The sequence below is a fragment of the Eptesicus fuscus genome, chromosome 8, assembly GCF_027574615.1.
Source record: "Eptesicus fuscus isolate TK198812 chromosome 8, DD_ASM_mEF_20220401, whole genome shotgun sequence".
NCBI classification, from domain to species: Eukaryota; Metazoa; Chordata; class Mammalia; order Chiroptera; family Vespertilionidae; genus Eptesicus; species Eptesicus fuscus.
In genome coordinates, this window is record NC_072480.1 from 17,901,239 (window position 1) to 17,925,228 (window position 23,990).

The 23,990-nt window shown below is 42.0% G+C and overlaps 1 protein-coding gene across 4 annotated transcripts in view; it reads right to left on the minus strand.

Annotated features, from left to right (window-relative positions):
• GTF2F2 (general transcription factor IIF subunit 2) overlaps positions 1-23,990 on the minus strand; it is a 201,318-nt gene that overhangs the window by 52,972 nt on the left and 124,356 nt on the right. For all 4 annotated transcript variants that reach the window (XR_008556733.1, XR_003619086.2, XR_008556732.1 and 1 more), the window contains exon 6: positions 12,486-12,585. Coding sequence is in view for 1 of the 4 variants with exons in the window: in XM_008145558.3 (XP_008143780.1) it covers positions 12,486-12,585 (100 nt within the window). In the remaining 3 variants the exon portion in view is untranslated. The remainder of the gene's footprint in view (positions 1-12,485; positions 12,586-23,990) is intronic.

Here is a 23,990-nt window from a genome sequence, read left to right on the forward strand (position 1 = left end):
GAGGAGGAGAGAGGGAGAGAGAGATAGAAACATCAATGATGAGAGATAATCATTGATTGGCTGCCTCCTGCATGCCCTACAGTGGGGATTGAGCCCACAACCTGGACTTATGCCCTGACCAGGAATGGAACAGTGACCTCCTGGTTCATTGGTGGATACTCAACCTTGAGCATTTTAAATGTGATAGATCACAAAGCTCCTAGGACAACATCATAATGCTGAAAAGAAAAAAAAGTACATGCATGACACAGACTATATTGGGAAGGAATGAAATGCAGCCAGTCTCAACATTTTCTGAGAGGGAAGAGCATGAAAGAAACAACTATGGGAAGCTAAAGAGGATTTATTAGAGAAGAATAGAGGGACTAGAAGAGTTAGAAGAAAGACTAGAAGGGAGAGATTAGAGAAATCTATGACCAAGAAGAAAATCCAAGTCTTCCAGTGTGGGAAAGATGGAGAAACAGATGACAAAATGCATTTAAGGACAAAGACAGAAATATAAAGTCTACCCCGATTCAGCAAGAGGGAAAAACAGATCAATACCTAAGGGCAGTGCAGCCTAACCTTACTCTGACCAGTGAAATTAAAACACTTAAAAGTATAATCTGAAAACCCAGACGTATAAAATAATAATAGGAATGACAAAAATGGAAGTATTCCTCATCAGAGAAATTTAAGTATTAGAAATTTAACCTTACACTTATTTAAAAACAAAAAATGGAATATCTCTTTAATGCCTTCAGGGCCTACACTATGGGATAACCTATAAAATATTGTCTTAATACAAAATTTTTATACTATAATATTAGTTAAATATCTTTTGATAATTTCCAAGACAGGTTCACAATCCAAATTCTGCTCTGTGATATCTGGTAGTTCCAATGTATATCCTATATAATAAAGCCTAATATGCTAAGTGTCTGGTTGTTTGTTCAAACAATCAAAGCGTAATAATATGCAAAGGCCGCTCAACTGCTTGCTCTGACGTGCACTGACCACCAGGGGGCAGACGTTCCAACTGGTAGGTTAGCTTGCTTCTGAGGTCCGGTCAACTGGGACTGAGTGAGAGGGGCCAGACATGCCCTGGAGCCCTCCCGCAGTCTCTCCCCGGCCCTGATCGTGCACCGGTGGGGTCTCTCAGCCTGCCCTGCGCCCTCTCGCAATCTGGGACCCCTAAGGGGATGTTGGAGAGCCTGTTTCGGCCCAATCCCGCAGGCCGAGAAGCCCCACTGGTGCATGAATTTGTTCACCAGGCCTCTAGTGTAATTATAAAAGGGAGTTAAATTATTTCCATGGTCATTAAATTATTAATAATTTTATACTCAGAACAAAACTAATGTTCCTAACTTTTCTTTTTAAAACTAAACAGTGTAGAAATGATAAACTTTCTTTAAAAATGATTATTTACTGATTTGAGAGAGAGGGGGTAGGGAGAGTAAGAGAGACAGAGACAGAGAGATAGAGATAGATTGATTTGTCATTTGTTGATTCTTGTATGTGTTCTGACCAAGGATCAAAGCTGAAACATTAGCACATGGGGATGACGCTCTATCCAGCTGAGCTACCTAGCCAGAGCAGAAATGATAAGCTTAATATTATAAATAAACTACAAATGATATGAACTAGACTATTTGGAAGACTACAGTTTTGAGACAATGCCATTTCTTCTCTTTTTAGCTCTTTTCCCTTTGGGCATCCTGTTTGCACTGGTGCACTGGCATTGTAAGAAAATAATACTCAAAGCAGTCAGAGATGTCTAAGTTGTTAGCAGCTACCAGAAAATATTAGTAGGACAGTTATTAGACTAGAAATAGCTTTTATATTATGTGAATTTGCATTACCTAGCCTATATCTGCCCTTAGTGACCACTGTATAACCAGCTAAATAGAAATGTCAATTCAGAAAGAAATTTAAATGTAGTCTCCAGTTACAAATTTTTACAATCCAAAATATCCAGCATACACAATTTTATCCTCACTAGAGAAAAAAAATTATTCAAGACTAAAATGCAACCAAATGTTTAAAATCCAGTGTGGATGTGATATAGAGATGTTCAACCATCATTATGAAATCTCAATCACTAAAATTATAAATGCCACTCACTGCCAATTAAAATATTGTAATACAAATGTCTGCAAATTCTAGATTGTTGTTTGCAGAAATACTTTGATTGCTTTGTCAAGGCAGTCTTTGTGCAGGCTTTTAACTTCTGAAGTAAGCATGACAGCCTTGATTATCATGATTTGCATTTTAAATCCTTATAAAAGATCCCCACCCCCAGTACTTCCATTTCTACCTATGTCCAAAGTAATTCTTTAAAGTAAGCCAGTCCTTGGTGTGCAAATTCAAATGGACAAAAGCATGTAGTATAATTATACTACAGTACAAAAGGCAATTATTGCTGACAGGCCTTTATGATATAGTCCTGCAGGCATCTATATTAGTCAGCAAAATTCTAAATTTGCACATATAACTAAAAAAACAATAATAAACCTCCCTCCTCAATAACCTTAGTTCTGAAGATTAATAGTTGGTTGCCACATTAAAGGGACTAGAGTATACATAAAAATGAATCTTCTTTCTAGTTCCCAGGGGCTTATCTCAAGATTTACATAATAATTCTATTCCTTCCAAGAATAATTTTCTAGTTAAGTTTTCCTAGGGGAGAGAAATCTTTTTTTTTCAAGCTGGGGTTGGAGTGCACAAAGGGAATGATAAAGATAAGAAAATATTCTTTTTAAAAACCTCAGGTCTGGAGGAAAGAGACTTCCTGGTCTCCCCCCAAAAGAAGATGGCAAACAGACCTATAAAAAGTTCCTGTCTATTTGGATCAGTAACTGCATGCTACAATTATCCAGGTAGCTTGAAAATTTTAAGACAGCTGGCTTCACATCATACCAATTAAATCAATCTCTGGAGGTATTTTTCTTTTTAAAAAAGCTTCCCAGATGATTCTAGGGTACAGCTAGCATTGGGGACCACTATCTAGACAACAGAAACATGATTCCTTATGAGAAAAGGTCATAAGACTGTGGACTACTTAATAAGAATGCGGTGAAATTTACACAGGCTAGATGATAATGTCCATAAAATCCATCAAAACACACATACAGACGCACCCTTACTTGCAATCAGAGATAGAGGGAATTGGAAAAATCTTTCACACCAGCGGACTCCATATTTCGATTACACAGCTCTGTCAGTGAAAAATTTAAAGCATTGATACTGTTGTAATTTAACCTAGTTATGAATAACTGGAAAGGAGCAAAGGGAAGGCCAAATTTTACAGGCATGCCATTTGTGCAGTTTTCCCAGGAAGCTGAAGTTTAACACTCCCCAGGAGCCACCGGTCTGTCCCCTGCATGCCCAGTAAAGTCTGGGTGACATAGGGAAGGTACTTGCCTGTCAGACACACCTGGGAACAGGTCATTGGCCAGAGTAAGCGTGGCCACTGCAAGCCTGGGAAGATTCTATATTTAATCTCCTAAACAAAGGAGTGTGCCCTCTTGATTCTCTTGGGACTCCTGTTGCAGGGGGCATGCTCTCCTGTCTCTCCTGCATTCGCCCATATGGCTCATGGCCATGTGAACCCCACACAATGGACTGATGGACTGTAACTAGCCTAATGCTGTACTGGACCCTGTTCTACCATTGAATGGAAACTGTGGACACTGGCTTTGCTTCTAGCTCTACTGTAGCCTCAGTTGCATACCTTCCAAAACTGGGTTAAGGGAAATGGGGCTTTGGAAACAATGTAATTCCACAAAAATAACTTTTTACCACACATCTCATTTTCCTGTGGGCCTCTGGAAATGCTTATTCTAGTGGTATCCCAGGAACCCCGCTCTCAGCATTTCTCTGATAACAGCATAAACTATGTATATCTATTTTTAAATTGTAAAAATGTACTGTATTAATATGCATACATATTATAAAACTTAGACAAAAACATTTAAAGGAATGAAATAAAAAGAAAACATTTTAAGAGTAAGTTTTAATTTGTCAAAATTACAAAATAGTTTGTTTTGCTCTCAAAATACAGTGATCTGTCATGTTTTGAATGCTTAGTTTTCATTACTTTTCTTTTCTTTTATATTTTTATTGATTTCAGATAGGAAGGAGAGAGATAGAAACATCAATGATGAGAGAGAATCACTGATTGGCTGCCTTCTGCACGCCCTCCCATCGTAGATCGAGCCTGAAACTCAGGCATGTGCCCTGACTAGGAATCCAACCATGACCTCCTGGCTCATGGTCAACACTCAACCACTGAGCCACTGCTGCAGAGCAACAACATATTATTTCGAAAGTTTGCTTTCACTACTTCAAATAATGGGGAAGGGGATTTAATATTAAAATGTTTGCAAAGTGCAGGATTAAACAAATTCCTAAAGGTTTCCAACATTAATACAGTCAAACTTTGGTTCTCAACCGTCTCCCATTTCAATCAATTTGGTTCTCAACCAAGTTTTCACAGGAAAAAATGCCTCCGCTGTCAATCCAAACTTCGGTTTTTGAACTGACAACCCTTCCCAGCTGACACCTCAGCAAGACAAAAAGCCTCTCTCAGGCAACAAAGGAGAGAATGCTTTTTGTTGCTGGCAAAATCAATGATTAGCACAATTATAAAACATAAAGTGGTCATCTAGAGTGCTAATGGTGCTAAGGGTGTGAAAGAAACAATGATCATAGACCATTGACGATGTTAAAAAACTGTTGTTGATTTGGATAAATGAAAAGCAGTTAGTCAGTGACAACATTTCCATTTTGGAGGCAGTGATATATGAACAAGCAAAGATGCTGCATACTGACCTAAAAGACATCCCGGACTGAATGACTAGTTTAAGGCTAGTAATGCGTATTGCGATAAATTTAAGAAAAGAAGTATTTATGTATAGAGTAAACAGTACCTTTGACATGTACTGTACATAAGAAAGGTTAAAACAAGGAATCAAGGGGGTCTGGAACAGATGAATTCCATTTACATTATTTCTAAAGGGGAAAAATGATTCCATCTTCAAACAAATCGCTTCTCGAACAGCCTTCCAGATGAATTAAGTTTGAGAACTGAGGTTCCACTGTATATTAAATGCTGTGTCAGTTTTGAAGAGGGGAGGATATAATCAGAAGCTACAAGTTCCTTTAACAGAGAATCCTTTTTACACAACCTTTCCCCCCCAAAGAGATTCAAACAAAATTAGTGTTTCAAAAATCTTACTTTGGAAAATGTCCTACATGAAGTGGTTCAAGGTTCATAAACTTAATGAAGATTTAAAACAAAGGAAAGGCCACTAGGGAAGAAACCTGACAGGTCATAGGTAAGGGGAGAGTTTTCAGGGTCACGCTTTCAAGGAAGAAGTAAATTAAGATATAAGGCTAATTATATACCGTATTTTCCGGCGTATAAGATGACTGGGCGTATAAGATTTTTCTGGGTTAAAAAGTCGTCTTATATGCCAGAAAATATGGTACCTGACACTCTATTCATGAGAGAGACTTGGGCGAAAAGCCTATTTACTATTACCATACTTTCCGGCGTATAAGACGACTTTTTAACCCAGGAAAATCTTATACGCCCAGTCGTCTTATACGCCGGAAAATACGGTAATTCTTTTGTTTTTAAATCCTCACCCAAGGATATTTTTTCCATTGATTTTTTTTTTTTAAGAGAGAATGGAAGGGAAGGATGTGTGTGTGTGTGTGTGTGTGTGTGTGTGTGAGTGAGTGTGAGAGAGAGAGAGAGAGAGAGAGAGAGAGAGAGAGAGAAACATTGATGTGAGACATATCGATAAGTAGTCTTCCGCATGCTCTGAACTGGGGGCCAGGGATTGAACCTGCAAGGGAGGTATGTGCCCTTAACTGGGAATGAACCCATGACCCTTTGTTCCACAGGCTGACACTCTAACCACTGTGAAACCGCTAGGCTGTATATTTCCTTTTAATCCAATAAATGTTTTCTGAATGATAAGTATGTAGGTATTATATCCCAGATAGTTCATGAACTAAAGAGATAAATTTAAATGTAATGCTTAGAATAGCTTCATGTACAAAGTGGGAATTTAAATACTGGGAGATTACTTTATATAGGTGGATGGAAAATTTCTAGGGGTAAATGCAAGATGGTTTCTTTCTGATCAAATGCAGAGATATACTTTTACAAATACATATACCATTTTCCACCCCCTCTTTTATTTTTTTAATAAGTTTTCATTGAATTCAGACAGAGGAACAGAACCATCAATGATGAGAGAGAATCACTAATCAGTTGCCTCCTGCATGTCCCCAGGCATGTGCCCTGACTTGGAATGGAACCGTGACCTCCTGGTTCATGGGTCAACGCTCTACCACTGAGCTGGGCCCTTTTTTATTTTTTGCACTCATTTGTTTCCTTACTTTTATCCTGAAAATGTATTCAAAGAACCTCAACTATTAAAATAAAGTACTGGGATTCATGTTTATATAGCTCTATCTGGCAAAACCTTGAAAACATTATATTGAGTTTAACATTTTTTATTAATGTCTTAATTATACAACCACTAAGTTATTCTTGTTGAACTATGTTGATGTTTCACAATCTTTTAAAAAATCAATGTCCTTTTTTGTTAACAATAATAAAAGTTTTATACTCTTCCTATAGCTGATATTATGCTGTAATACTGAATACGTTTTTAAAAGCTATGCAGGTACCTCCATCCATTCTGATACACTTCCATGGGAAAATTAATAAACATGCAAATAATGCAATGTGGCAAGTTATAGTCCATCTTTGTTTATGTGTAAACAAAATCTTAATGAACTGAAAGGTCACTTAATGTTAAAAAGTCTTTAAAGTGGATGTTACAGATTTATATCCTAATAAGGAGTTCAGAATACAATGTATTCATATTTTATTAGTAAAAATAAATAAATAAATAAATGTAAAAACATCCTGAAAATACAACATTTGGAACCTATCTTCTATACCTGCCAGGTAAAGTTATAGTGCCAATGTCACTAAGAATATGAACTAGAGGAAGATCAGAGATTTGATAGTAACAAGGTGCCAGCTTTGACTGACCTAAGAGATTTTTCTTTTGCATCAGAAATTATCATATGTAGCTGTATAATAAGACCGATTCTTGTAGTGGAATTTAGAAAAAAAATGGTTATAGTAGAAATGTGGACTCACTACTTCAAAGGAAATAGAGATATACCCTATTGGGTCTGAAAAGGCACAACCAGAGACTGAAAGAAACAATAACTCCTCAAAGACAGGAATTTTATATATTTGGTTCAGCAGAAGTAGGTATCTGAGGTACAAGCAGGCACTTAAAAAACATCTGTTGTTGAGAGATGACAATCTATATCTATCTATACTAATAAAAGCCTAGGTGGCCCTCGTGCCCTCACGTCATCACAAGATGGCCTCCCCACATTGTCACAGATGGCCGCCCCCATGTCGTCACAAGATGGCTGCCCCCACATTGTCACAAGATGGCCGGCAGGGGAGGGCAGTTGTGGGCAATCAGGTCGGCAGGGGAGGGCAGTTAGGGGTGACCGGGCCAGCAGAAGAGGGCAGGTGGGGGCGGCCAGGCCTGCAGGGGAGGGCAATTGGGAGGGACCAGGCCTGCAGGGGAGGGCAGTCGGGGGAGACCAGGCCTGCAGGGGAGTGCAGTTGGGGGGACCAGGCCTCCAGGGGAGGGCAGTTGGGGCAACCATGCCTGCAGGGGAGGGCAGTTGGGGGGGGACCAGACCCGCAGGGGAGGGCAATTAGGGGCAACTGGGCCGGTAGGGGAGCAGTTAGGTGTCGATCAGGCTGGCAGGGGAGTGGTTAGGGGGTGATCAGGCTGGCAGGCAGAAGCAGTAAGGGGCAATCAGGAAGGCGAGTGGTTTGGAGCCAGCAATCCTGGATTGTGAGAGGGATTGGGCCACCGGGATTGGGCCTAAATGGGCAGTCGGACATCCCTTGAGGGGTCCCTGATTGGAGAGGGTGTAGGCCAGGCTGAGGGACACCCCCCTCCCTGTGCACAGATTTTGTGCATCGGGCCTCTAGTATATATATATAAAAGGCTAATGTGCAAAGTGTCCCCTAGGGAGTTCTATCCCTCACTATGACGTGCGCTGACCACCAGAGGGCGGCGTGGAACGAAGGAAGGCCCTGGCCAGGAGCCAGCAGCTGGGGAAGGAAGGCCCTGGCCGGCAGCTGGAAGGCTCCGATCAGCCCTGATCTCTGGCCAGGCCTAGGGACCCTACCTGTGCACTGGGTCTCTAGTTCTTAGATAACTATGGTAGGATACTGTCATGGCTAAGTACTAATACCCTTCCATAGTTTTTTAACTTTCCCATTGTAATAGGTAGTTACACAGACACGAGCAGAGCAAGGATGATGGACCATGCACCGGGAATCACCAGGGCAGAAAGCCCTCGGTGTCTAGCAACAGGCAGAACCGAGAAAATAAGGATCTCACCCCCACACTAATCTTTCTCCCTCAGCATATCACTGGTCATGTGGTTTGGCCCCTCGACCTTTCACATTACTGGTCATGTGATTTAGACCCCTGGACTTGTCTCTCAAAAGATAACATGTAGGCCTCAGTTATATTTCAGCTCCAGGCTCAGAAAAGCACCAAAACCAGACAAGTGACACTGGGGCTGCCTCAGGACCAACTGCATTGACGAATGACCCCCGCCATGGTGTGAACTAATCAGTGGAGACTATGACCCTGAAAGAGCACACCTGGAAAGCTGATGAAATTCTATTGAGACCCTCCTCAAAGACCTCCCTTAAGATTTCTGCCTGTGAGAGAAAGATAAATACTCTCAGCGCAAGCTCTGGAAAGCACACCTGTGCCATTCCCTTCCCCGTCTCCTTCCCTCTTAAGGCAGCGGTCGCCAACCGGTGGTTCACGAACCACTGATGGTCTGTGAGGTCCAAAAGGTTGGTGACTGCTGCTCTAAGGGACCCCACAAGATTTACAATCAGGGGAGTAATGGGCAGTGGCAGCTCGTCCTGGGCTAAGTCCCTGAACCTGTCTCTAAGGCCCCCCTTTCTCTGACTTCCCAGTGAGCCAAAGCGGCCCAGCCTAGGCTCTCCTGTTGCTTCTTCTATGTCCTTCCTTGTTTCACTGTCTTAAGTGTGTTTTGCTGTGGCCTTTAAATGTTGCTTGCTTTGCTGCACTTTGTCTCTTGATTGAAATCGTTCCTTCAAGAAGACAAGGACCGCAACACCATCCCAACAGAAAAGTGTTACTGCCCACTGTAACAATTCAAACTATATGTACTCACTGTGACAATTCAAAAAACGTTTATAAAGGGATAGCCCTAGCTGGTTTGGCTCAGTGGATAGAGCATGGGCCTGTGGACTGAAAGGTCCTGGGTTCGATTCCAGTTAAGGGCACATACCTGGGTTGCGGGCTTGATCCCCAGTAGGGAGCATGCAGAGCATGCAGGAGGCAGCCGATCAATGATTCTCTCTCATCATTGATGTTTCTATCTCTCTATCCCTCTCCCTTCCTCTCTGAAATCAATATATATATCTATATATATCTATATCTATATCTATATATATCTATAAAGAAAAAAAATTAGAAGACACTCTACTTCTTTTATCCAAAATTAATGAGTGTTAAAGTATTTAACTAATCTTCATTTTTGAACATTTGTCTCAATCTTTTCCTATCTTAAAGAATAGAGATAAACACTACTGCATATACATCTTTGGGCACTTGTCTTTCTGACCAAACTTCTCCTCAGAAAAATTACATCTCTTTACAGCTTATGGAAAGTGCGGTCTTCCTTGTCCTCACTGTGAAAAACATATACAGGAGTGGAAACTGTATACAGAAGTTTGGCCCATAATTGGAAAAAAAAAGCATAGTTAGGGGCTATAGGAGTAGCACACTAATGAAGAAAGGCAGACAATTAAGACCTGTAATATTTTACACTTCTGTATTTCCACTTGGCTTCAGAAAATTGCATGTATTCCCATTTAAGAGTAGACAAGATGAAAATAGAAGAGGGTGAAAAATTAGACTTTTATCAACCTGTCTCAACAGAAAATAGAAAAATACATCTCTTGGATAATTTGACAATTTTGTCTTCACTTATCTTGCCTGTCCTCTTCTTTAGTTTAATTTTTTTCCTAAAGCATAACCAGAGGCAGTTAAATTAAAGCCTGCTTGGATGTAACTGAATTTTGACTTGCTTTATTTAATCTACATAGTGTAGCAATTTTTAAAATTTGAATGTCTTTAGAAAGGGCATGTGCACTCCAGTTAATCACAATCCTCAGGATTTTACCTTCTTACATTTCAGCATTCTGCTTACTGAGGATGCCGGCCTGACATTTGCCACCTCATCTAAAATAACTGTAAGAAATTCAACTATCATAAAGTAGTGGTTCAAAAACTAAAAAAATAAAACTAAATAAAAACAAAAGAAAAGACAAAGTAGTAGTTCAGGCCAGTCTTAAAGAGTCTAATTTCTTCTTAAACTCAGTATTAAGAAGATATTGATCAACAAAGCACAACACAAGATATCAACTGTTTATTGCTAACTTAGGTTTCATTTTATTTTCAGAGAATCATCACATTTTTCCTTACATAACAGGTACTTCAAGACTCAAAACCCTTAGTTCTGGTAACATTGCTAATGACCTGCAGCAACATAGCACACTGGTTAATTAAGAATAAACTCCTATACCAGGCTGCCTGGGTTCAATACCTGGATCGCTTAATTATCAGCTGTGTGATCTCAAGTAAGCTAACCTGGGTGTCTCTCAGTTACTTCATCTATAAAATGAGGATAATACCCATAGTTACTTCATAGGGTACGTATGATGATTAAATGAATAGTACCTGGCACAAAGTAGATTTATGTATACAACTAGAGGCTCGGTGCACAAAATTCATGCACGGGGGAGGGGGTGTCTCCTCAGCCCAGCCTGCACCCTCTTCAATTCGGGACTCCTTGGGGGATGTCCAACTGCCGGTTTAGGCCTGATCCCAAAACCGGCAGTCGGACATCCCTCTCACAATCCTGGACCACTGGCTCCTAATCGCTCATCTGCCTGTCTGCCTGGGCGCCCCTAACTGCCCCTCCCCGCCAGCCTGATCACCCTTAACTGCTGCCCCTGCCTGCCTGGTCGCCCCTAACCGCCTCTGCGTGCCGGCCTGATCGCCCCTAACTGCCACCCCCCTCCCCGGCCTGCTTGGTGGCCCCTAACTGCCACCCCCTGCAGGCCTGATCACCTCTAACTGCCCCCCCTGCCAGCCAGGTCGCCCCCAACTGCCCCCTCCCTGCTGGCCTGGTCGCTCCTAATTGCACCCCACCCCCCGCTGGCCTGGTCACCCCTTACTGCACCCCCCGCCAGCCTAGTCACCCCTCACTGCCCTTCCTGCCAGCATAATGGCCCCCAACTGCCCCCCCCCCTGCCGGCATGGTCACCCCATGCAGCCTGCTTGTTCAGTCGTTTGGTCGTCCCTCACTAACCCCCCTGCCGGCCTGGTCGCCCCACGCAGCCTGCTTGTTCAGTCGTTTGGTCGTCACTCACCAACCCCCCTGCTGGCCTGGTCGCCCCATGCAGCCTGCTGTTCATTTGGTCGCCCCTCATGGCTCCCCCTGCCGGCCTGTCGCCCCATGCAGCCTGCTTGTTCAGTCGTTTGGTCGTTCCTCAGTAACCCCCATGCCGGCCTGGTCATAGGCAGCCATCTTGTGAGGGTGTGATGGTCAATTTGCATACTACCTCTTTATTATATAGGATATATGCATGTATTATACATTGTAGAATACAATATATATAGTATATATGATATGCTTCAATAAAAAAAAGGTTTAAAATGTAAGGGCAGCCCTGGCCAGTACTGCTCTGTGGTTAGAGCCTTGGCCCTCGCACTGAAGGGTTGCAGGTTTGATCCCCACCACCAGTTGGGGCGCATGCAGGAAGCAACCAGTTGATGAGTCTCTCTCACATCGATGTTTCTTTCTCTCCCTCTTCCCCTCTCCCCTCCCTTCCACTCTCTCTGAAAACCAGTAAGAAAAATATCCTCAGGTGAGGATTAACAAGAAAAACCCCATAGAAAACAAAACTTATGAACATAAGGGCAGTCCTCACTTTGCATGGTCATGTGAGACCGTAAAAATGCCTGTGCAAGCTGAAACTATGCAAAGTAATTTTAATAATCAATGGGAAAAATTACCATTGTTTCATGACCTTTAAATTTTTTTGTCAAAACATTAAAAACTCTGTTAAAAAATGAAAAAAAGTAAAACTATTATTTATTAGGGATACCATAATTTAAAACATTAGAAACACTGAAAAAATGAAGTGTTTTATTTCTTTGAAAAACTTACAAGAGTAGTTTAAACAGTATAACTTAGGATACAGAGTGAACATCTTTTCTAAGCTTGGCAAACTATCATATCCCTTACTAAGTCTGGATAACTCAAGCACATGATAGCATGGTCTATGATACAGAAAACGTATAACATAATGACGACAGACTTACATTGTATTGATGATTGGCAACAGGTTTGTAATTGGTTGTCACAACTTTGTCCAGTTGTTGTGATAGCCGTACAGGTTTAGAAGATTCTTCTATTTGCAATCTGAAAAATAAAAGGCACTATTAACAAACTCCCTTGTTTATTATTATTAGAGTGAAATCTGAAGAGTTAGTCCTATAATTCTTTTTCCTCAAGAACTAATACTTAATAAGTAAAAAGTAACCTCAGAAGACATACCAACCTTAATATAATACTTCAAAAACACACTGAATATACGACTATAATGTAGAAACCAGACCATAGGCTAAACATACAATCTCACTGTGATTCTACAACTTCCTTCTAACCATATACTGATAGTCAAACTTTTATTAAAACAAATTATTTCTGGAAAAAAATCTGCATGTAAAAATGAATTACTGTATCTTAAATCATTTGGCCTAAAACTAATCAAGTTATTAATTCAGAAATTCTATTCACTTAGTAAGAGATAGGGTAAATAAAAAGATAATAAATTGCCACTCATGGTCTAGTGGCTGCTTTATCAGACAATACAGACATAGAATATTTCCATCATCAAAGCAATTATTATTGGACTGCACTAGTCTATTTTAGGACTCCCTCTAAATTAAAATATAACTCAAAATACCACCTTTTTAAAAAAATCCTCACCTGAGGTAATTTTTTCATTGATTTTTTTTTTTAAGAGAAAGGAAGGGGGTTAGGGAAGAGAGACAGAGAAACATCGATGTGAGAAAGACACATTGATTGGTTGCCTCCTGCACCCAACCCAACTAGGGCCAGGGATCAAACCTGCGACCCTTTGGTGTGTGGGTCGAGGCTCTAACCACTGAACTACATCAGCCACGGCTCAAAATACCACTTTTGGAGAGAAAAAAAGCCAAAAATATACATGACACTGTGTACAACATATTATAAAACATAATACTTGACCAGTATATGTATATATTCAAGTAGCAATCGAAGGTAATTTTGTTTTGGACTAAATGTTATCATATTGTATGACTCACATTTTACCATTTACTCCTTATTTTAAAAATTACATGAATTCATTTTTTATATCAGCACAGTAAATCTAAAAAAATGTTTTAAGGGGGGAAAAGTACAGTTTTTCATAGTGACTATTTTTAAACAACAAAATGTATCATTGTACCTTTAGAATTCTCATCAGTAAGATCAGAATAAAAGAATATATTTAAAGCACTACAAGGAAAACAATTGCCAACCACATCTAGCTAAATTATAATTGAAGAGTACCTGGTAAGAGTGAAATAAAAGCATTTTTGAACAAAAAGTAAGTCTATCATTGATAGATCCCCACTGAGAGAACTAATCAAGGAACTTTTTCAGTAAGAAGGAAAATGAACCCAAAAGAAACTAGTGGGATGCAATGGTCATAGCAAAGAAATTGACAACCATGATAGAAAGTTGCCCACTCAATAAACAAAAAAGGTGTTTTGTTGTTTTTTATTAAGAAAATAAAGTGCATGAAAGGTGGGAAGGAAGAGATCAGAATTAATGCATTTCTGTCTCTTTTGTTTTGTTAATCCTCACCCAAGGACATTTTTTCCATTGATTTTTTTGCGAGAGAAGATCAATGTGAGAGAGGCTCATCCATTGGTTGCCTCTGCCTTACTGGGGATGGAGATCAAACACCGCAACCCAGGTACATGCCCTTGACCAGGAATCAAACCCACAATCCTTTGGTCTACAGGCCATCTCTCTCACCACTGAGTAAACCCGCCAAGGCAGAATTAATTCATTTTAAGATTTCTATGTTTTCTAAATTTTCTGCAATAAGCATCTATTACATTTATAATCAGAAAGGAAGTATATTTTCTTAAAGAAAAAATAATTTCCTGGAAGGTTACCATATTTTCTGGCGTATAAGACGACTGGGCGTATAAGATTTTCCTGGGTTAAAAAGTTGTCTTATACGCCGGAAAATACGGTGTGTGTGTGTGTGTGTGTGTGTGTACCGTATTTTCCAGCGTATAAGACAACTTTTTAACCCAGGAAAATCTTATACGCCCAGTCGTCTTATACACCGGAAAATACGGTAGTTTAAAAGCAGAAAAACATTGGTCATTTAAAAGCAATGCATGTTCAAGGATCCAAGATGACGGTGGAGAGGAAATTCAGACACTGACACATACAGAGGAGACACAATGTGAAGACACAGAGAAGATGACTGTCCACAGGACAAGGAGAGGGGCCTAGAACAGATCCCTTCCTCATGGCCCTTAGAAGGAACCAATCCTGCAGACACTCTAGTCTTGAATCCAGAACTGTGTGAAAATAAATTCCTGTTGCTTAAGCCTAAATAAATAAAAGCAACACATTTAACATCATATATTACTTTAGTTGAATGGGACTTTAAATTCTTTGGCTCATTAGAATAGGAACTAAACATAATTTTCATTTAAAATTCCTACCAAAGCACAACTTGCAGTTCTAATAATATTTACTAGAGGCCCGGTGCACAAAATTCGTGCACGGCGGGCGGGGGGTTGTCCCTCAGCCCAGCCTGCACCCTCTCCAATCTGCGACCCCTCGAGGGATGTTCAACTGCCTGTTTACAGGGATTGGGCCATGGGGGTGTGGCTCCCCGCTGGGGTGTCTGGCCAGCCTGGGTGAGGGACTGAGGGCTGTTTGCAGGCTGGCCACACCCCTTCAGGGTGGGGGTCCCCACTAGGGTGCCTGGCCAGCCTGGGTGAGGGGTTGATGGCTGTTCGAAGGCTGGCCACACCCGCCGGTGACCCAAGCTCCCAGCCCTCCTTATTTTTATTTTTATTTTTTCAGCGCCTCCTTGAGCGGACGCCAAGACCGGCTGGAAGCAGGTATCTGGGATTTATTTGTCTTCTATAATTGAAACTTTGTAGCCTTGAGCGGAGGCCAGGGCTGGCCAGAGCAGGCGGGAAGCTTGGCTTCTTCCTTCACCGGGGGCAACCCAAGCCTCCTGCTCACTCCAGCTCCGTGGCCACCGACACCTTTGTTGGGTTAATTTGCATATTCACTCCTGATTGGCTGGTGGGTGTAGTGGAGTGATGGTCAATTTGCATGTTTCTCTTTTATTAGTGTAGATTATTTAATTCCTTGGATGAAGTTTATTATCTATTTGCTTCTGGCTATTCTTAGACATATCAAATTACTCAGGAGATATTATATATCTACTAATTGCTTTTTTAATTTGAAAACTATACTAATAAATACTATTTTGTTTTTACAACAAATCCAAATTCAGTATAGTAATTTCTGCATTGAAAAATAAATATTTTCATTCTTCTAATTATTTATAAATCCTTCCCTAATCTTTAAATACATAAAATTATTGTATTTATAAAGTGTAAGAAAAGTACTCTGGAAATGTCTATAGAAATTATTTATATAACTATAAATCAAATATTACTTTGCTTTTCATGTGACAAATACATTTTCTATGAACCATGAAGAAAGCACTACCTAGAGGTCTAGAAGGGAGATAGATGTCCACCCAAAGATGGACTTTGACTTACAATCCTTCAATGGCCTATTAACTGTTCTTAGATAAACCACAAGCTTCTTCAACATGACTTCACATCCCTCTGGGTTCTAGTCCTTGCTTATCTCCCACATCTACATCAGGTTACAGTTGTGCCATGACCAGATTTTAGAAGGAGCCTCCTCCTGGAAATCATGCAACACGTGTTTCCTGGGTGCCTATCTCTGCCAGGCGCTAGGTCAGAGGTTGGGAATGCTGCAGTGAGGAAAAGACTTGTTCTAGTGGAAGGCCAACATTAAACAAATGCTTCTCCATAATTAATTTACTGCAGTCCTGAAGAGAGACCGGGCAGTGGTATTATGGCAAATGATTGCATGCTGGCATGACATAAAAGTTAACTTCAAGGTGTGCACTTGAGGGTAAGCTGGAGCAGGACTGCTCATGCTTACAAGAGGTCAGGCAAGAAGACTGAGTGCAAATAACTTCTCCAAGCAGACAGGATGTCTCAAAGTGACTGCGAGATAAAATCTTTAGAGGTAAAAAAGTGGAAACAAATAGGAATGTTTACAAAGTGTTAGAACTAAGCCTGGGTAACTCATTAAGAAAAAAAAAAAAATAAAATATATATATATAGCTAAGTGGCAGCCTTTTCCTGAATACCTTTTTGTGTTCTAACCTTGGTCCTGTCCTCTAAAACACTCAGTTCTCAGGGGTATGGCCTCTCTAAATGGTAATCTGTTATGCTGCCACTAAATCATCTTCACTGTTTCAATTGTCTCACTTCACAATTTAACCTTGAGATATTTAAATAGGGAAGCATTTACCAGCTCCTTCCATCCACATTAAATGATTTTTCCCACTATTTCACAATTTGAAAATTCCTTAGGGTTTCAGTTTGTTTAGGTGTCTTTATAAATGGTAGCTTATTCTTGTCATACTCTTATACTTGAATTTATCTGAAGAATTTATTTGCAGCCACTGCATCCTGATTTCAGTTCATGCGGAACACTTTCAATTCTAATGTAACAGTTCTATAAGCCGATGCCATCATCCAAAGAGTGTCATGCCATTTTATCCTCAAAGTATTTATTAATCTTTTAAATATATAAAGAAATACACTTAACTAACATTTTAAAAATAAAAAGCTCATGTAAAATTTTAACCTTTTTATTATACATTTAAAGTTTGTTTTAATTAAAAGAGAATCTTATGATTCAAAACTTAAAAGGTTAATATATGGATTGAAAATATGACAAATTTTTAAAGACTAAACCTTAAAATAGTTTAATTAACCTTGAATAGTTTAAAATAATTTAGCAGGGTTCTTTACTTAACACTAAATAATTCATTTAACATTATTTCATGGAGTGTCAGAACAAGTTGCAACTCTATTTCACCACTGAACAATGCACCAATTTAAACATCATTGACCTCAACATGCCTTCAAAGTGAAAATAAGGTTCATCTGGGCTTGTACCAAATAATATAATTTGGAAATATTTGTGGTGGACTGTATGCCTACAGGCTGCTCAGGCAGGACTGAAAACAAGCTAAAAGCTTCACTATCCTGACCATTTAAAAAATGGGCCTTACCTTTTTCAGAAAAATTTAAGATGTGCTATTATTTTCAAGAAACAGCAACAGAGGCCCTGGCTCAGTTGGTTAGAACATCGTCCCGATATACTAAGTTTTTGAGTTCAATCCCCAGTAAGGGCACATATACTAGTAAGAATTAGCCAATGTGGGAAAGGGTAAAGTAGAGATTAAACCTGGGGAAGACTATGTTTGTGTTTTAGAAAGATTACTCAGTTAATCAACATGTGAGATGGTTTGAAATGGACTGGAGAGGCAAGGGACAAGAGCTTAATTAGAAGGTCACTATACATCCAGGTAACAGGTGATGTGTGTTTGAATGAAGACAGCTGCTCAGGGGGATAGATAAGAGACTGTCTCTGAAGGCAGACTAGACAGGTCTTGATAATCGATAGGAAATACGTGGTAAAATAAAGGATAGTTGTTTAACAAAAAAGGAATCAACCTATACATACAAAAATAAATGGAACAACAAATCGATATTTCTCTCTTTCTAATCAATAAATTTAAAAAATGAAAAAAAGGGAACAGTAATAGAAAAATAATATTCTGCGATTATTCAGTTCAGTTAGGTTGGTTTGACCTTTGTTTTATAAACCATTCAAAAACACACACTTGGCACTAATTACTACTACCACTTCAGGACAATATATAATACTAGAGGCCCAGAGCACAATTAAATCGTGCAGGTAAGGTCCCTAGGCCTAGCCTCCTGCGATCAGGGCCATTTTCTGCCTATTCACCAGTCCCCAGGCCAAATGCCGTCTCCACTGCTGGGCTGTCAGGGCATTGGGATCACCAGCTCATCCTCAGCTGCTCTGGGGCTCAGGCCTGAGGGAAAGCGGGTGCCGCCACTGCCGCTGCTGTGGGGGCTTGAGGAACTGACTGAGTCTGCGGGGCACGCCTGCCACCTACCCGTCCCGGTGTGAGCGGCCCGGCACGGGCAGCACGTTCTATCAGCGGCCGCCCGGGCACGCTCATGGAAGTGAAGTTGCAGGCGCCCGCTTTCCTACAGGCCTGATCCCCTGAGCAGCCGGGGATGAGCTGGTGATCCCAACAGCCTGACAGCCAGCCCGGTCCTCCCGTTCACCATCGCTGATCCATCGGAGCCTGCGGGCCAGGGTGAGGGACCGAGAGGTCAGCAGTTCACCCACTTGCCAGTCCTGCCCCGCCCCTGCTTGTGGGGGTTGGGGGGAGGGACCGAGAAGTGGTCAATGCCACCTCATGGCGACCGGTCGTTTGGTCGTTTTGGTCGTGATGCCTCTTGGCCTTTTATTATTATGATACTTCCACATTCTTAGAAGGCTAGGACTCACTGAATTACTAGTCTTCCTAGAATTATTATTTAAGAGTTTTATCTCTTCCTCTCAATAAAGAAAAAGCTCAAGGGCTACATAACTAAAGCTACAACACTAATAAAATTACAACTATTACAAATAATAACAGACATTTAAAGAGCACTTACTATGTGCTGGAAACTGTTAAAAGTTTTACCTACCATCTCAATCTTACTCTTTCCTCATATCTATATATATAAAAGCCTAAGTGACAGTTACAACCGAATGGCCGGTTGCTGTGATGCATAATGACCACCAGGGGGCAGATGCTCAATGCAGGAGCTACCCCCTGGTGGTCAGTGCGCTCCTACATCCAACCTCTGGCCGGCCAGATCGGGACTGGGCAAGAGGAGCCCTGATTGGCCCCTATTGCCTGCGAGGCTGAGGAACCCCACCTGTGCACAAATTTGTGCACCAGGCCTCTAGGTAAGCAATAACAGAACTGGAACTCAGGTCTTTGTTGTATACTTCAAAGTTCAAGCAGTTAATCTATACAGTCCCTAAAAGTATACAATTCCTTCTATACAGTCTCCTAAAGGGCCAAAGAACTGAATAATATCTCTACTTAACCCAATTCTAAACACACACACAGAGAAGAGTACATTCTCCTTTACAACACTGAAAAATAAAAAAGATTCCTATTTAGTCAATGTCACTGGTCTTTAGGCTATAATCACAGTCCATAATCACCTTTATCAAAATTACTTAAAAAGCTTCATTACACTTTATATAAGTAGACTATTTTCATGCCTAAGCAGAAAACCCTAAGTAATAATGCCTTGCTAATCTGATTATCAACTACAGAATTAAAAAACTACAAAAAAATTGAACAACAAGTGTTTACATGAGCAACTGCCATGTAGAAGTTATTTTATAATGTAAATATCATTTTTTTTTTTTTTTTTTAGCATTCATCTATATTTGTGCTATAGCTACACTTGATTGCAATTTAACACGTTAAGCGCCCAGCCTATTTTGTCTTCCGGACGCAAAGTATAAAGTGTCAGTCACTGTTGACTGACTGGGTGCTTAAAGTGATAAGCTGTACTTAAAATGACATACTTAAAAGTTTCATGGCAAAGAGAAGCAGGAACACATCAGAGCACTGAGACTATCTGTGAGAGAAAACAAATACACGTGGCGGCCCAAGGTCAGATAACCAAAAAGGAAATTTCAGGAGAAGAACCAGCTTGGGAGCAGATGGAAAGAAAGCTGAAAGAAAGACCAGGTGAGGTAATAAACAGGTGCACACTGAGCTGATTTACTGATATGAAAAGGCTCTGATGATGCCTAATTTAAAACAGTAAATTTATAGGAAGTTTCAGTATTTGGGGACTAGGACAAGGAGAGATTCTCAGAGGAATTGTAACAGTAGTACATTTTAGCTTATTAGAATGTGGATTTAATGGGTAATAAAAAGATTTTAGGGCTTGCAATTGACAAGTAATCAAATTAAATTCTTATCTGCAGAGCTACTGGAAAGATTACAGATACTAAATATTAAATTACTTGAATAAGAGTTTCTTACAAATATTTATTATTCACAGGCTTTATGAAAACAGCCTATGTCCCCAGGGCCTAGAACAGGCATGTGATATAAAGTGTTAAACAAATCAGGGAGGAAAGAGACAAGAAGTTTTAGACTGTATTTAATAAGAGATGGTAATTTGATTGTCAAATCATATGATTTACAGTGATATATGCTAACATTTAGATTTGGCATTTAAGAAAAGAGAGTGTAAAATGTATTAAGGTTTAATTTTCACTCTGTAAGAAATATCCAATAAAGGAAAATACTCCATTATCTCCTTGCACTGTTCAATATGGTAGCCACTGGCAATATGCAACTATTTATTTATTTAAGAAACATATTTTTATTGATTTCAGAGAGGAAGGGAAAAGGAGAGATAGACAGAAACATCAATGATGAGAGAGAATCATTGATTGGCTACCTCCTGCACACCCCACACTGGGGATTGAGCCCACAACCTGGGTATGTGCCTTGACCCAGAATTGAACCATGACTTTCTAGTTCATAGATCAAGGCTCAACTACTGAGCCATGCCGGCCAGGCTGCAACAATTTATATTAAGTAAACTTAAATAAAACTAAAACCTCAGTTCCTCAGGTACACCAGCTAATTTTAAATGCTCAAGAGCTACATGTAGCTAGCCCCTACCATATTGGACAACACAAATATAGAACACTTGTATCACCACAGAAGTCCTACTGGACAGTGCAAGAGAATCACAAACTCAAATGTCTACAGGGACCTGTCAAGTAAAGTAGAAAGTAATAGTGAGAGAGGTAGGGGCTCTGGTGAACTGGAAATGGAGTACATGCTCCATCCCAAGTCCTCAGCACTAGTTGATAGTTACTCAGTCAGATTTTTAGGTGAAATAATTTATTAAATACTAGAGGCCCGATGCATGAAGATTTGTGCAAGAATAGGCCTTCCTTTCCCTGGATCCGGGTGAGGCTGGGTCCCGGGTCCGGGTGAGGCCTCGCGCACCTAGGTCCGGGTGAGGCCACGCGCCCCTGGGTCTGGGAGAGGCCACGCGCCCCTGGGTCCGTGTGCGGCCATGTGTCCCTGGTTCCGGGTGAGTCCTCGAGCACCTAGGTCCGGGTGAGGCCACGCGCCCCTGGGTCTGGGAGAGGCCACGTGCCCCTGGGTCCGGGTGAGGCCATATGTCCCTGGATCCGGGTGAGGCCTCGCGCACCTAGGCCCGGGCAAGGCCACGTGCCCCTGGGTCTGGGAGAGGCCACGCGCCCCCGGGTCTGGGTGAGGCCATGTGTCCCTGGATCCAGGTGAGGCCTCGCACACCTAGGTCCGGGTGAGGCTACGTGCCCCTGGGTCTGGGAGAGGCCACGCGCCCCCGGGTCCGGGTGAGGCCATGTGTCCCTGGATCCGGGTGAGGCTGGGTCCCGGGTCTGGGTGAGGCCACGCGCCCCTGGGTCTGGGAGAGGCCACGCGCCCCTGGGTCCGGGTGAGGCCATGTGTCCCTGGATCCGGGTGAGGCCTCGCGCACCTAGGTCCGGGTGAGGCCACGCGCCCCTGGGTCTGGGAGAGGCCACGCGCCCCCGGGTCCAGGTGAGGCCATGTGTCCCTGGATCCTGGTGAGGCTGGGTCCCGGGTCCGGGTGAGGCCTCGAGCACTTAGGTCCGGGTGAGGCCACGCACCCCTGGGTCTGGGAGAGGCCACGCACCCCTGGGTCTGGGTGAGGCCATGTGTCCCTGGATCCGGGTGAGGCCTCGCGCACCTAGCTCCGGGTGAGGCCACGCGCCCCTGGTTCTGGGAGAGGCCACGCGCCCCTGGACCCAGGTAAGGCTGGGTCCCTGGGCCCGGGTGAGGCCACGCGCCCCTGGGTCCGGGTGAGACCACGCACCACTGGACCCGGATGAGGCTGGGTCCCTGGGCCCGGGTGAGGCCATGCGCCCCTGGGTACGGGTGAAGCCGGATCCTGGGTTCGGGTGAGGCCGTGTGCCCCTGGATCCATCCGGGTGAGGCTGGGTCCCGGACCCGGGTGAGGCCACGCGCCCCTTGGGTCTGGGTGAGGCCACGTGCCCCTTAGTCCGGGTGAAGCCGTGCCCCTGGGTCCGGCCGAGACCAAACCAGAGGGAGTCGGACCTCCGTTGCCACCATTTGGCCACCATCCAGAGCTGAGGGGTCAGTGCTGACATGTACACATAAGGAACTGGTGGACATTGAAATTGCGTCTCAAAAGAACTGTTGGCCCAGAAAGAAACTCACTACAGACTGATTCATTTGCCTGTCAGCATAACTATTATTGCTCGTCTCACATTCAGTTCTTATAAGTATATATCTAGTGACATATGATCTCACTCATCTAGGGGAAATGATGAACACCATAGACTGAGGAACAAGAACAGAACCAGAAACAAGGAGGCATCGATCAGACTATCGGGCCTCAGAGGGAGGATAGGGGAGGGTGGGGGGAGGGGGGAGAGATCAACCAAAGGACTTGTGTGCATGCATATGAGCCTATCTAACGGTTAAGTTCAACAGGGGGTTGGGGCATCCGTGGGGAGGGGTGTGGGATGGGAATGGGGGGATGAGGACAAATATGTGACACCTTAATCAATAAAGAAATTAAAAAAATAAAATTAAATAAATAAATAAATAAATAAATAAAAAAAGAGAGAGAGAAAAAAAGACATGTACAAAATGCCATGGAATCCCAAAAGAAGCAGGGTCCTTGAAGAATTTTAGACAGGAAAGCTGTGTAGCCATATACCTCTCTGGCAACACCATGAAAGAGTAGAAACCAGGAGACCAAAGGGGGTACTCTGACACAGCCCAGACCAGAGTAGTTGAGGAAGGGAGGTAATTCAGGGGCAGTGGAAACAGGCAGAAAGGGGTGGGATCCTTCCAGGGAGTAAGTTATCTCAATAATAGATCAGATAATGCTCATCCTAGATGGAAAAAGTACATTTGTGACCCTCTGGTAGCTAATCCCCCAATGGAAGTATTTGTATTGTATGTGTGTTTTTCTATAGTTCACCACTGTTCTAAAGATAATTCTGTTGAAGGTGCTGTTATTCTTCAAGTGTGTAATTGAAAAAGCATAAAAATGTTATTTTAATAAAAAAAAAAAAAAAAGAAAAAAAAAAAAAAGAATAGGCCTTCCTTTCCCTGGCTGCTGGCACTGGCTTCCCTCCGGCACCCGGGACCTGGGCCTTCGCTCTGGCCCCCGCCTTTCCGCCTTCACTCGGGCCGGAGCGGAGCCACCTTCTGCCACTCGCCTTGTCACGTCAATTTGCATATTCCCTCCCTATTGGCTGTGGGTGCCACCATCTTTGTTGCAGAGTTACGGTCAATTTGCATATTCCATCTTTATTAGATAGGATTGTCTACTGATTCAATTAAAAAAAAAAAAGGCAACCCCCACCCCCGCCCCAAACAAAACCCCCTCAAAACCAAAACTATACACCAGCTATACCAGGTCACTAGGTGGCAAACCTCTGATTTATATATCTACACCCCAGGGTTTTGTTTTAAGCAAAGTAGCAATGAACAATTAAGAATTATTACTAAAAGTAGGAAGGCCATGACA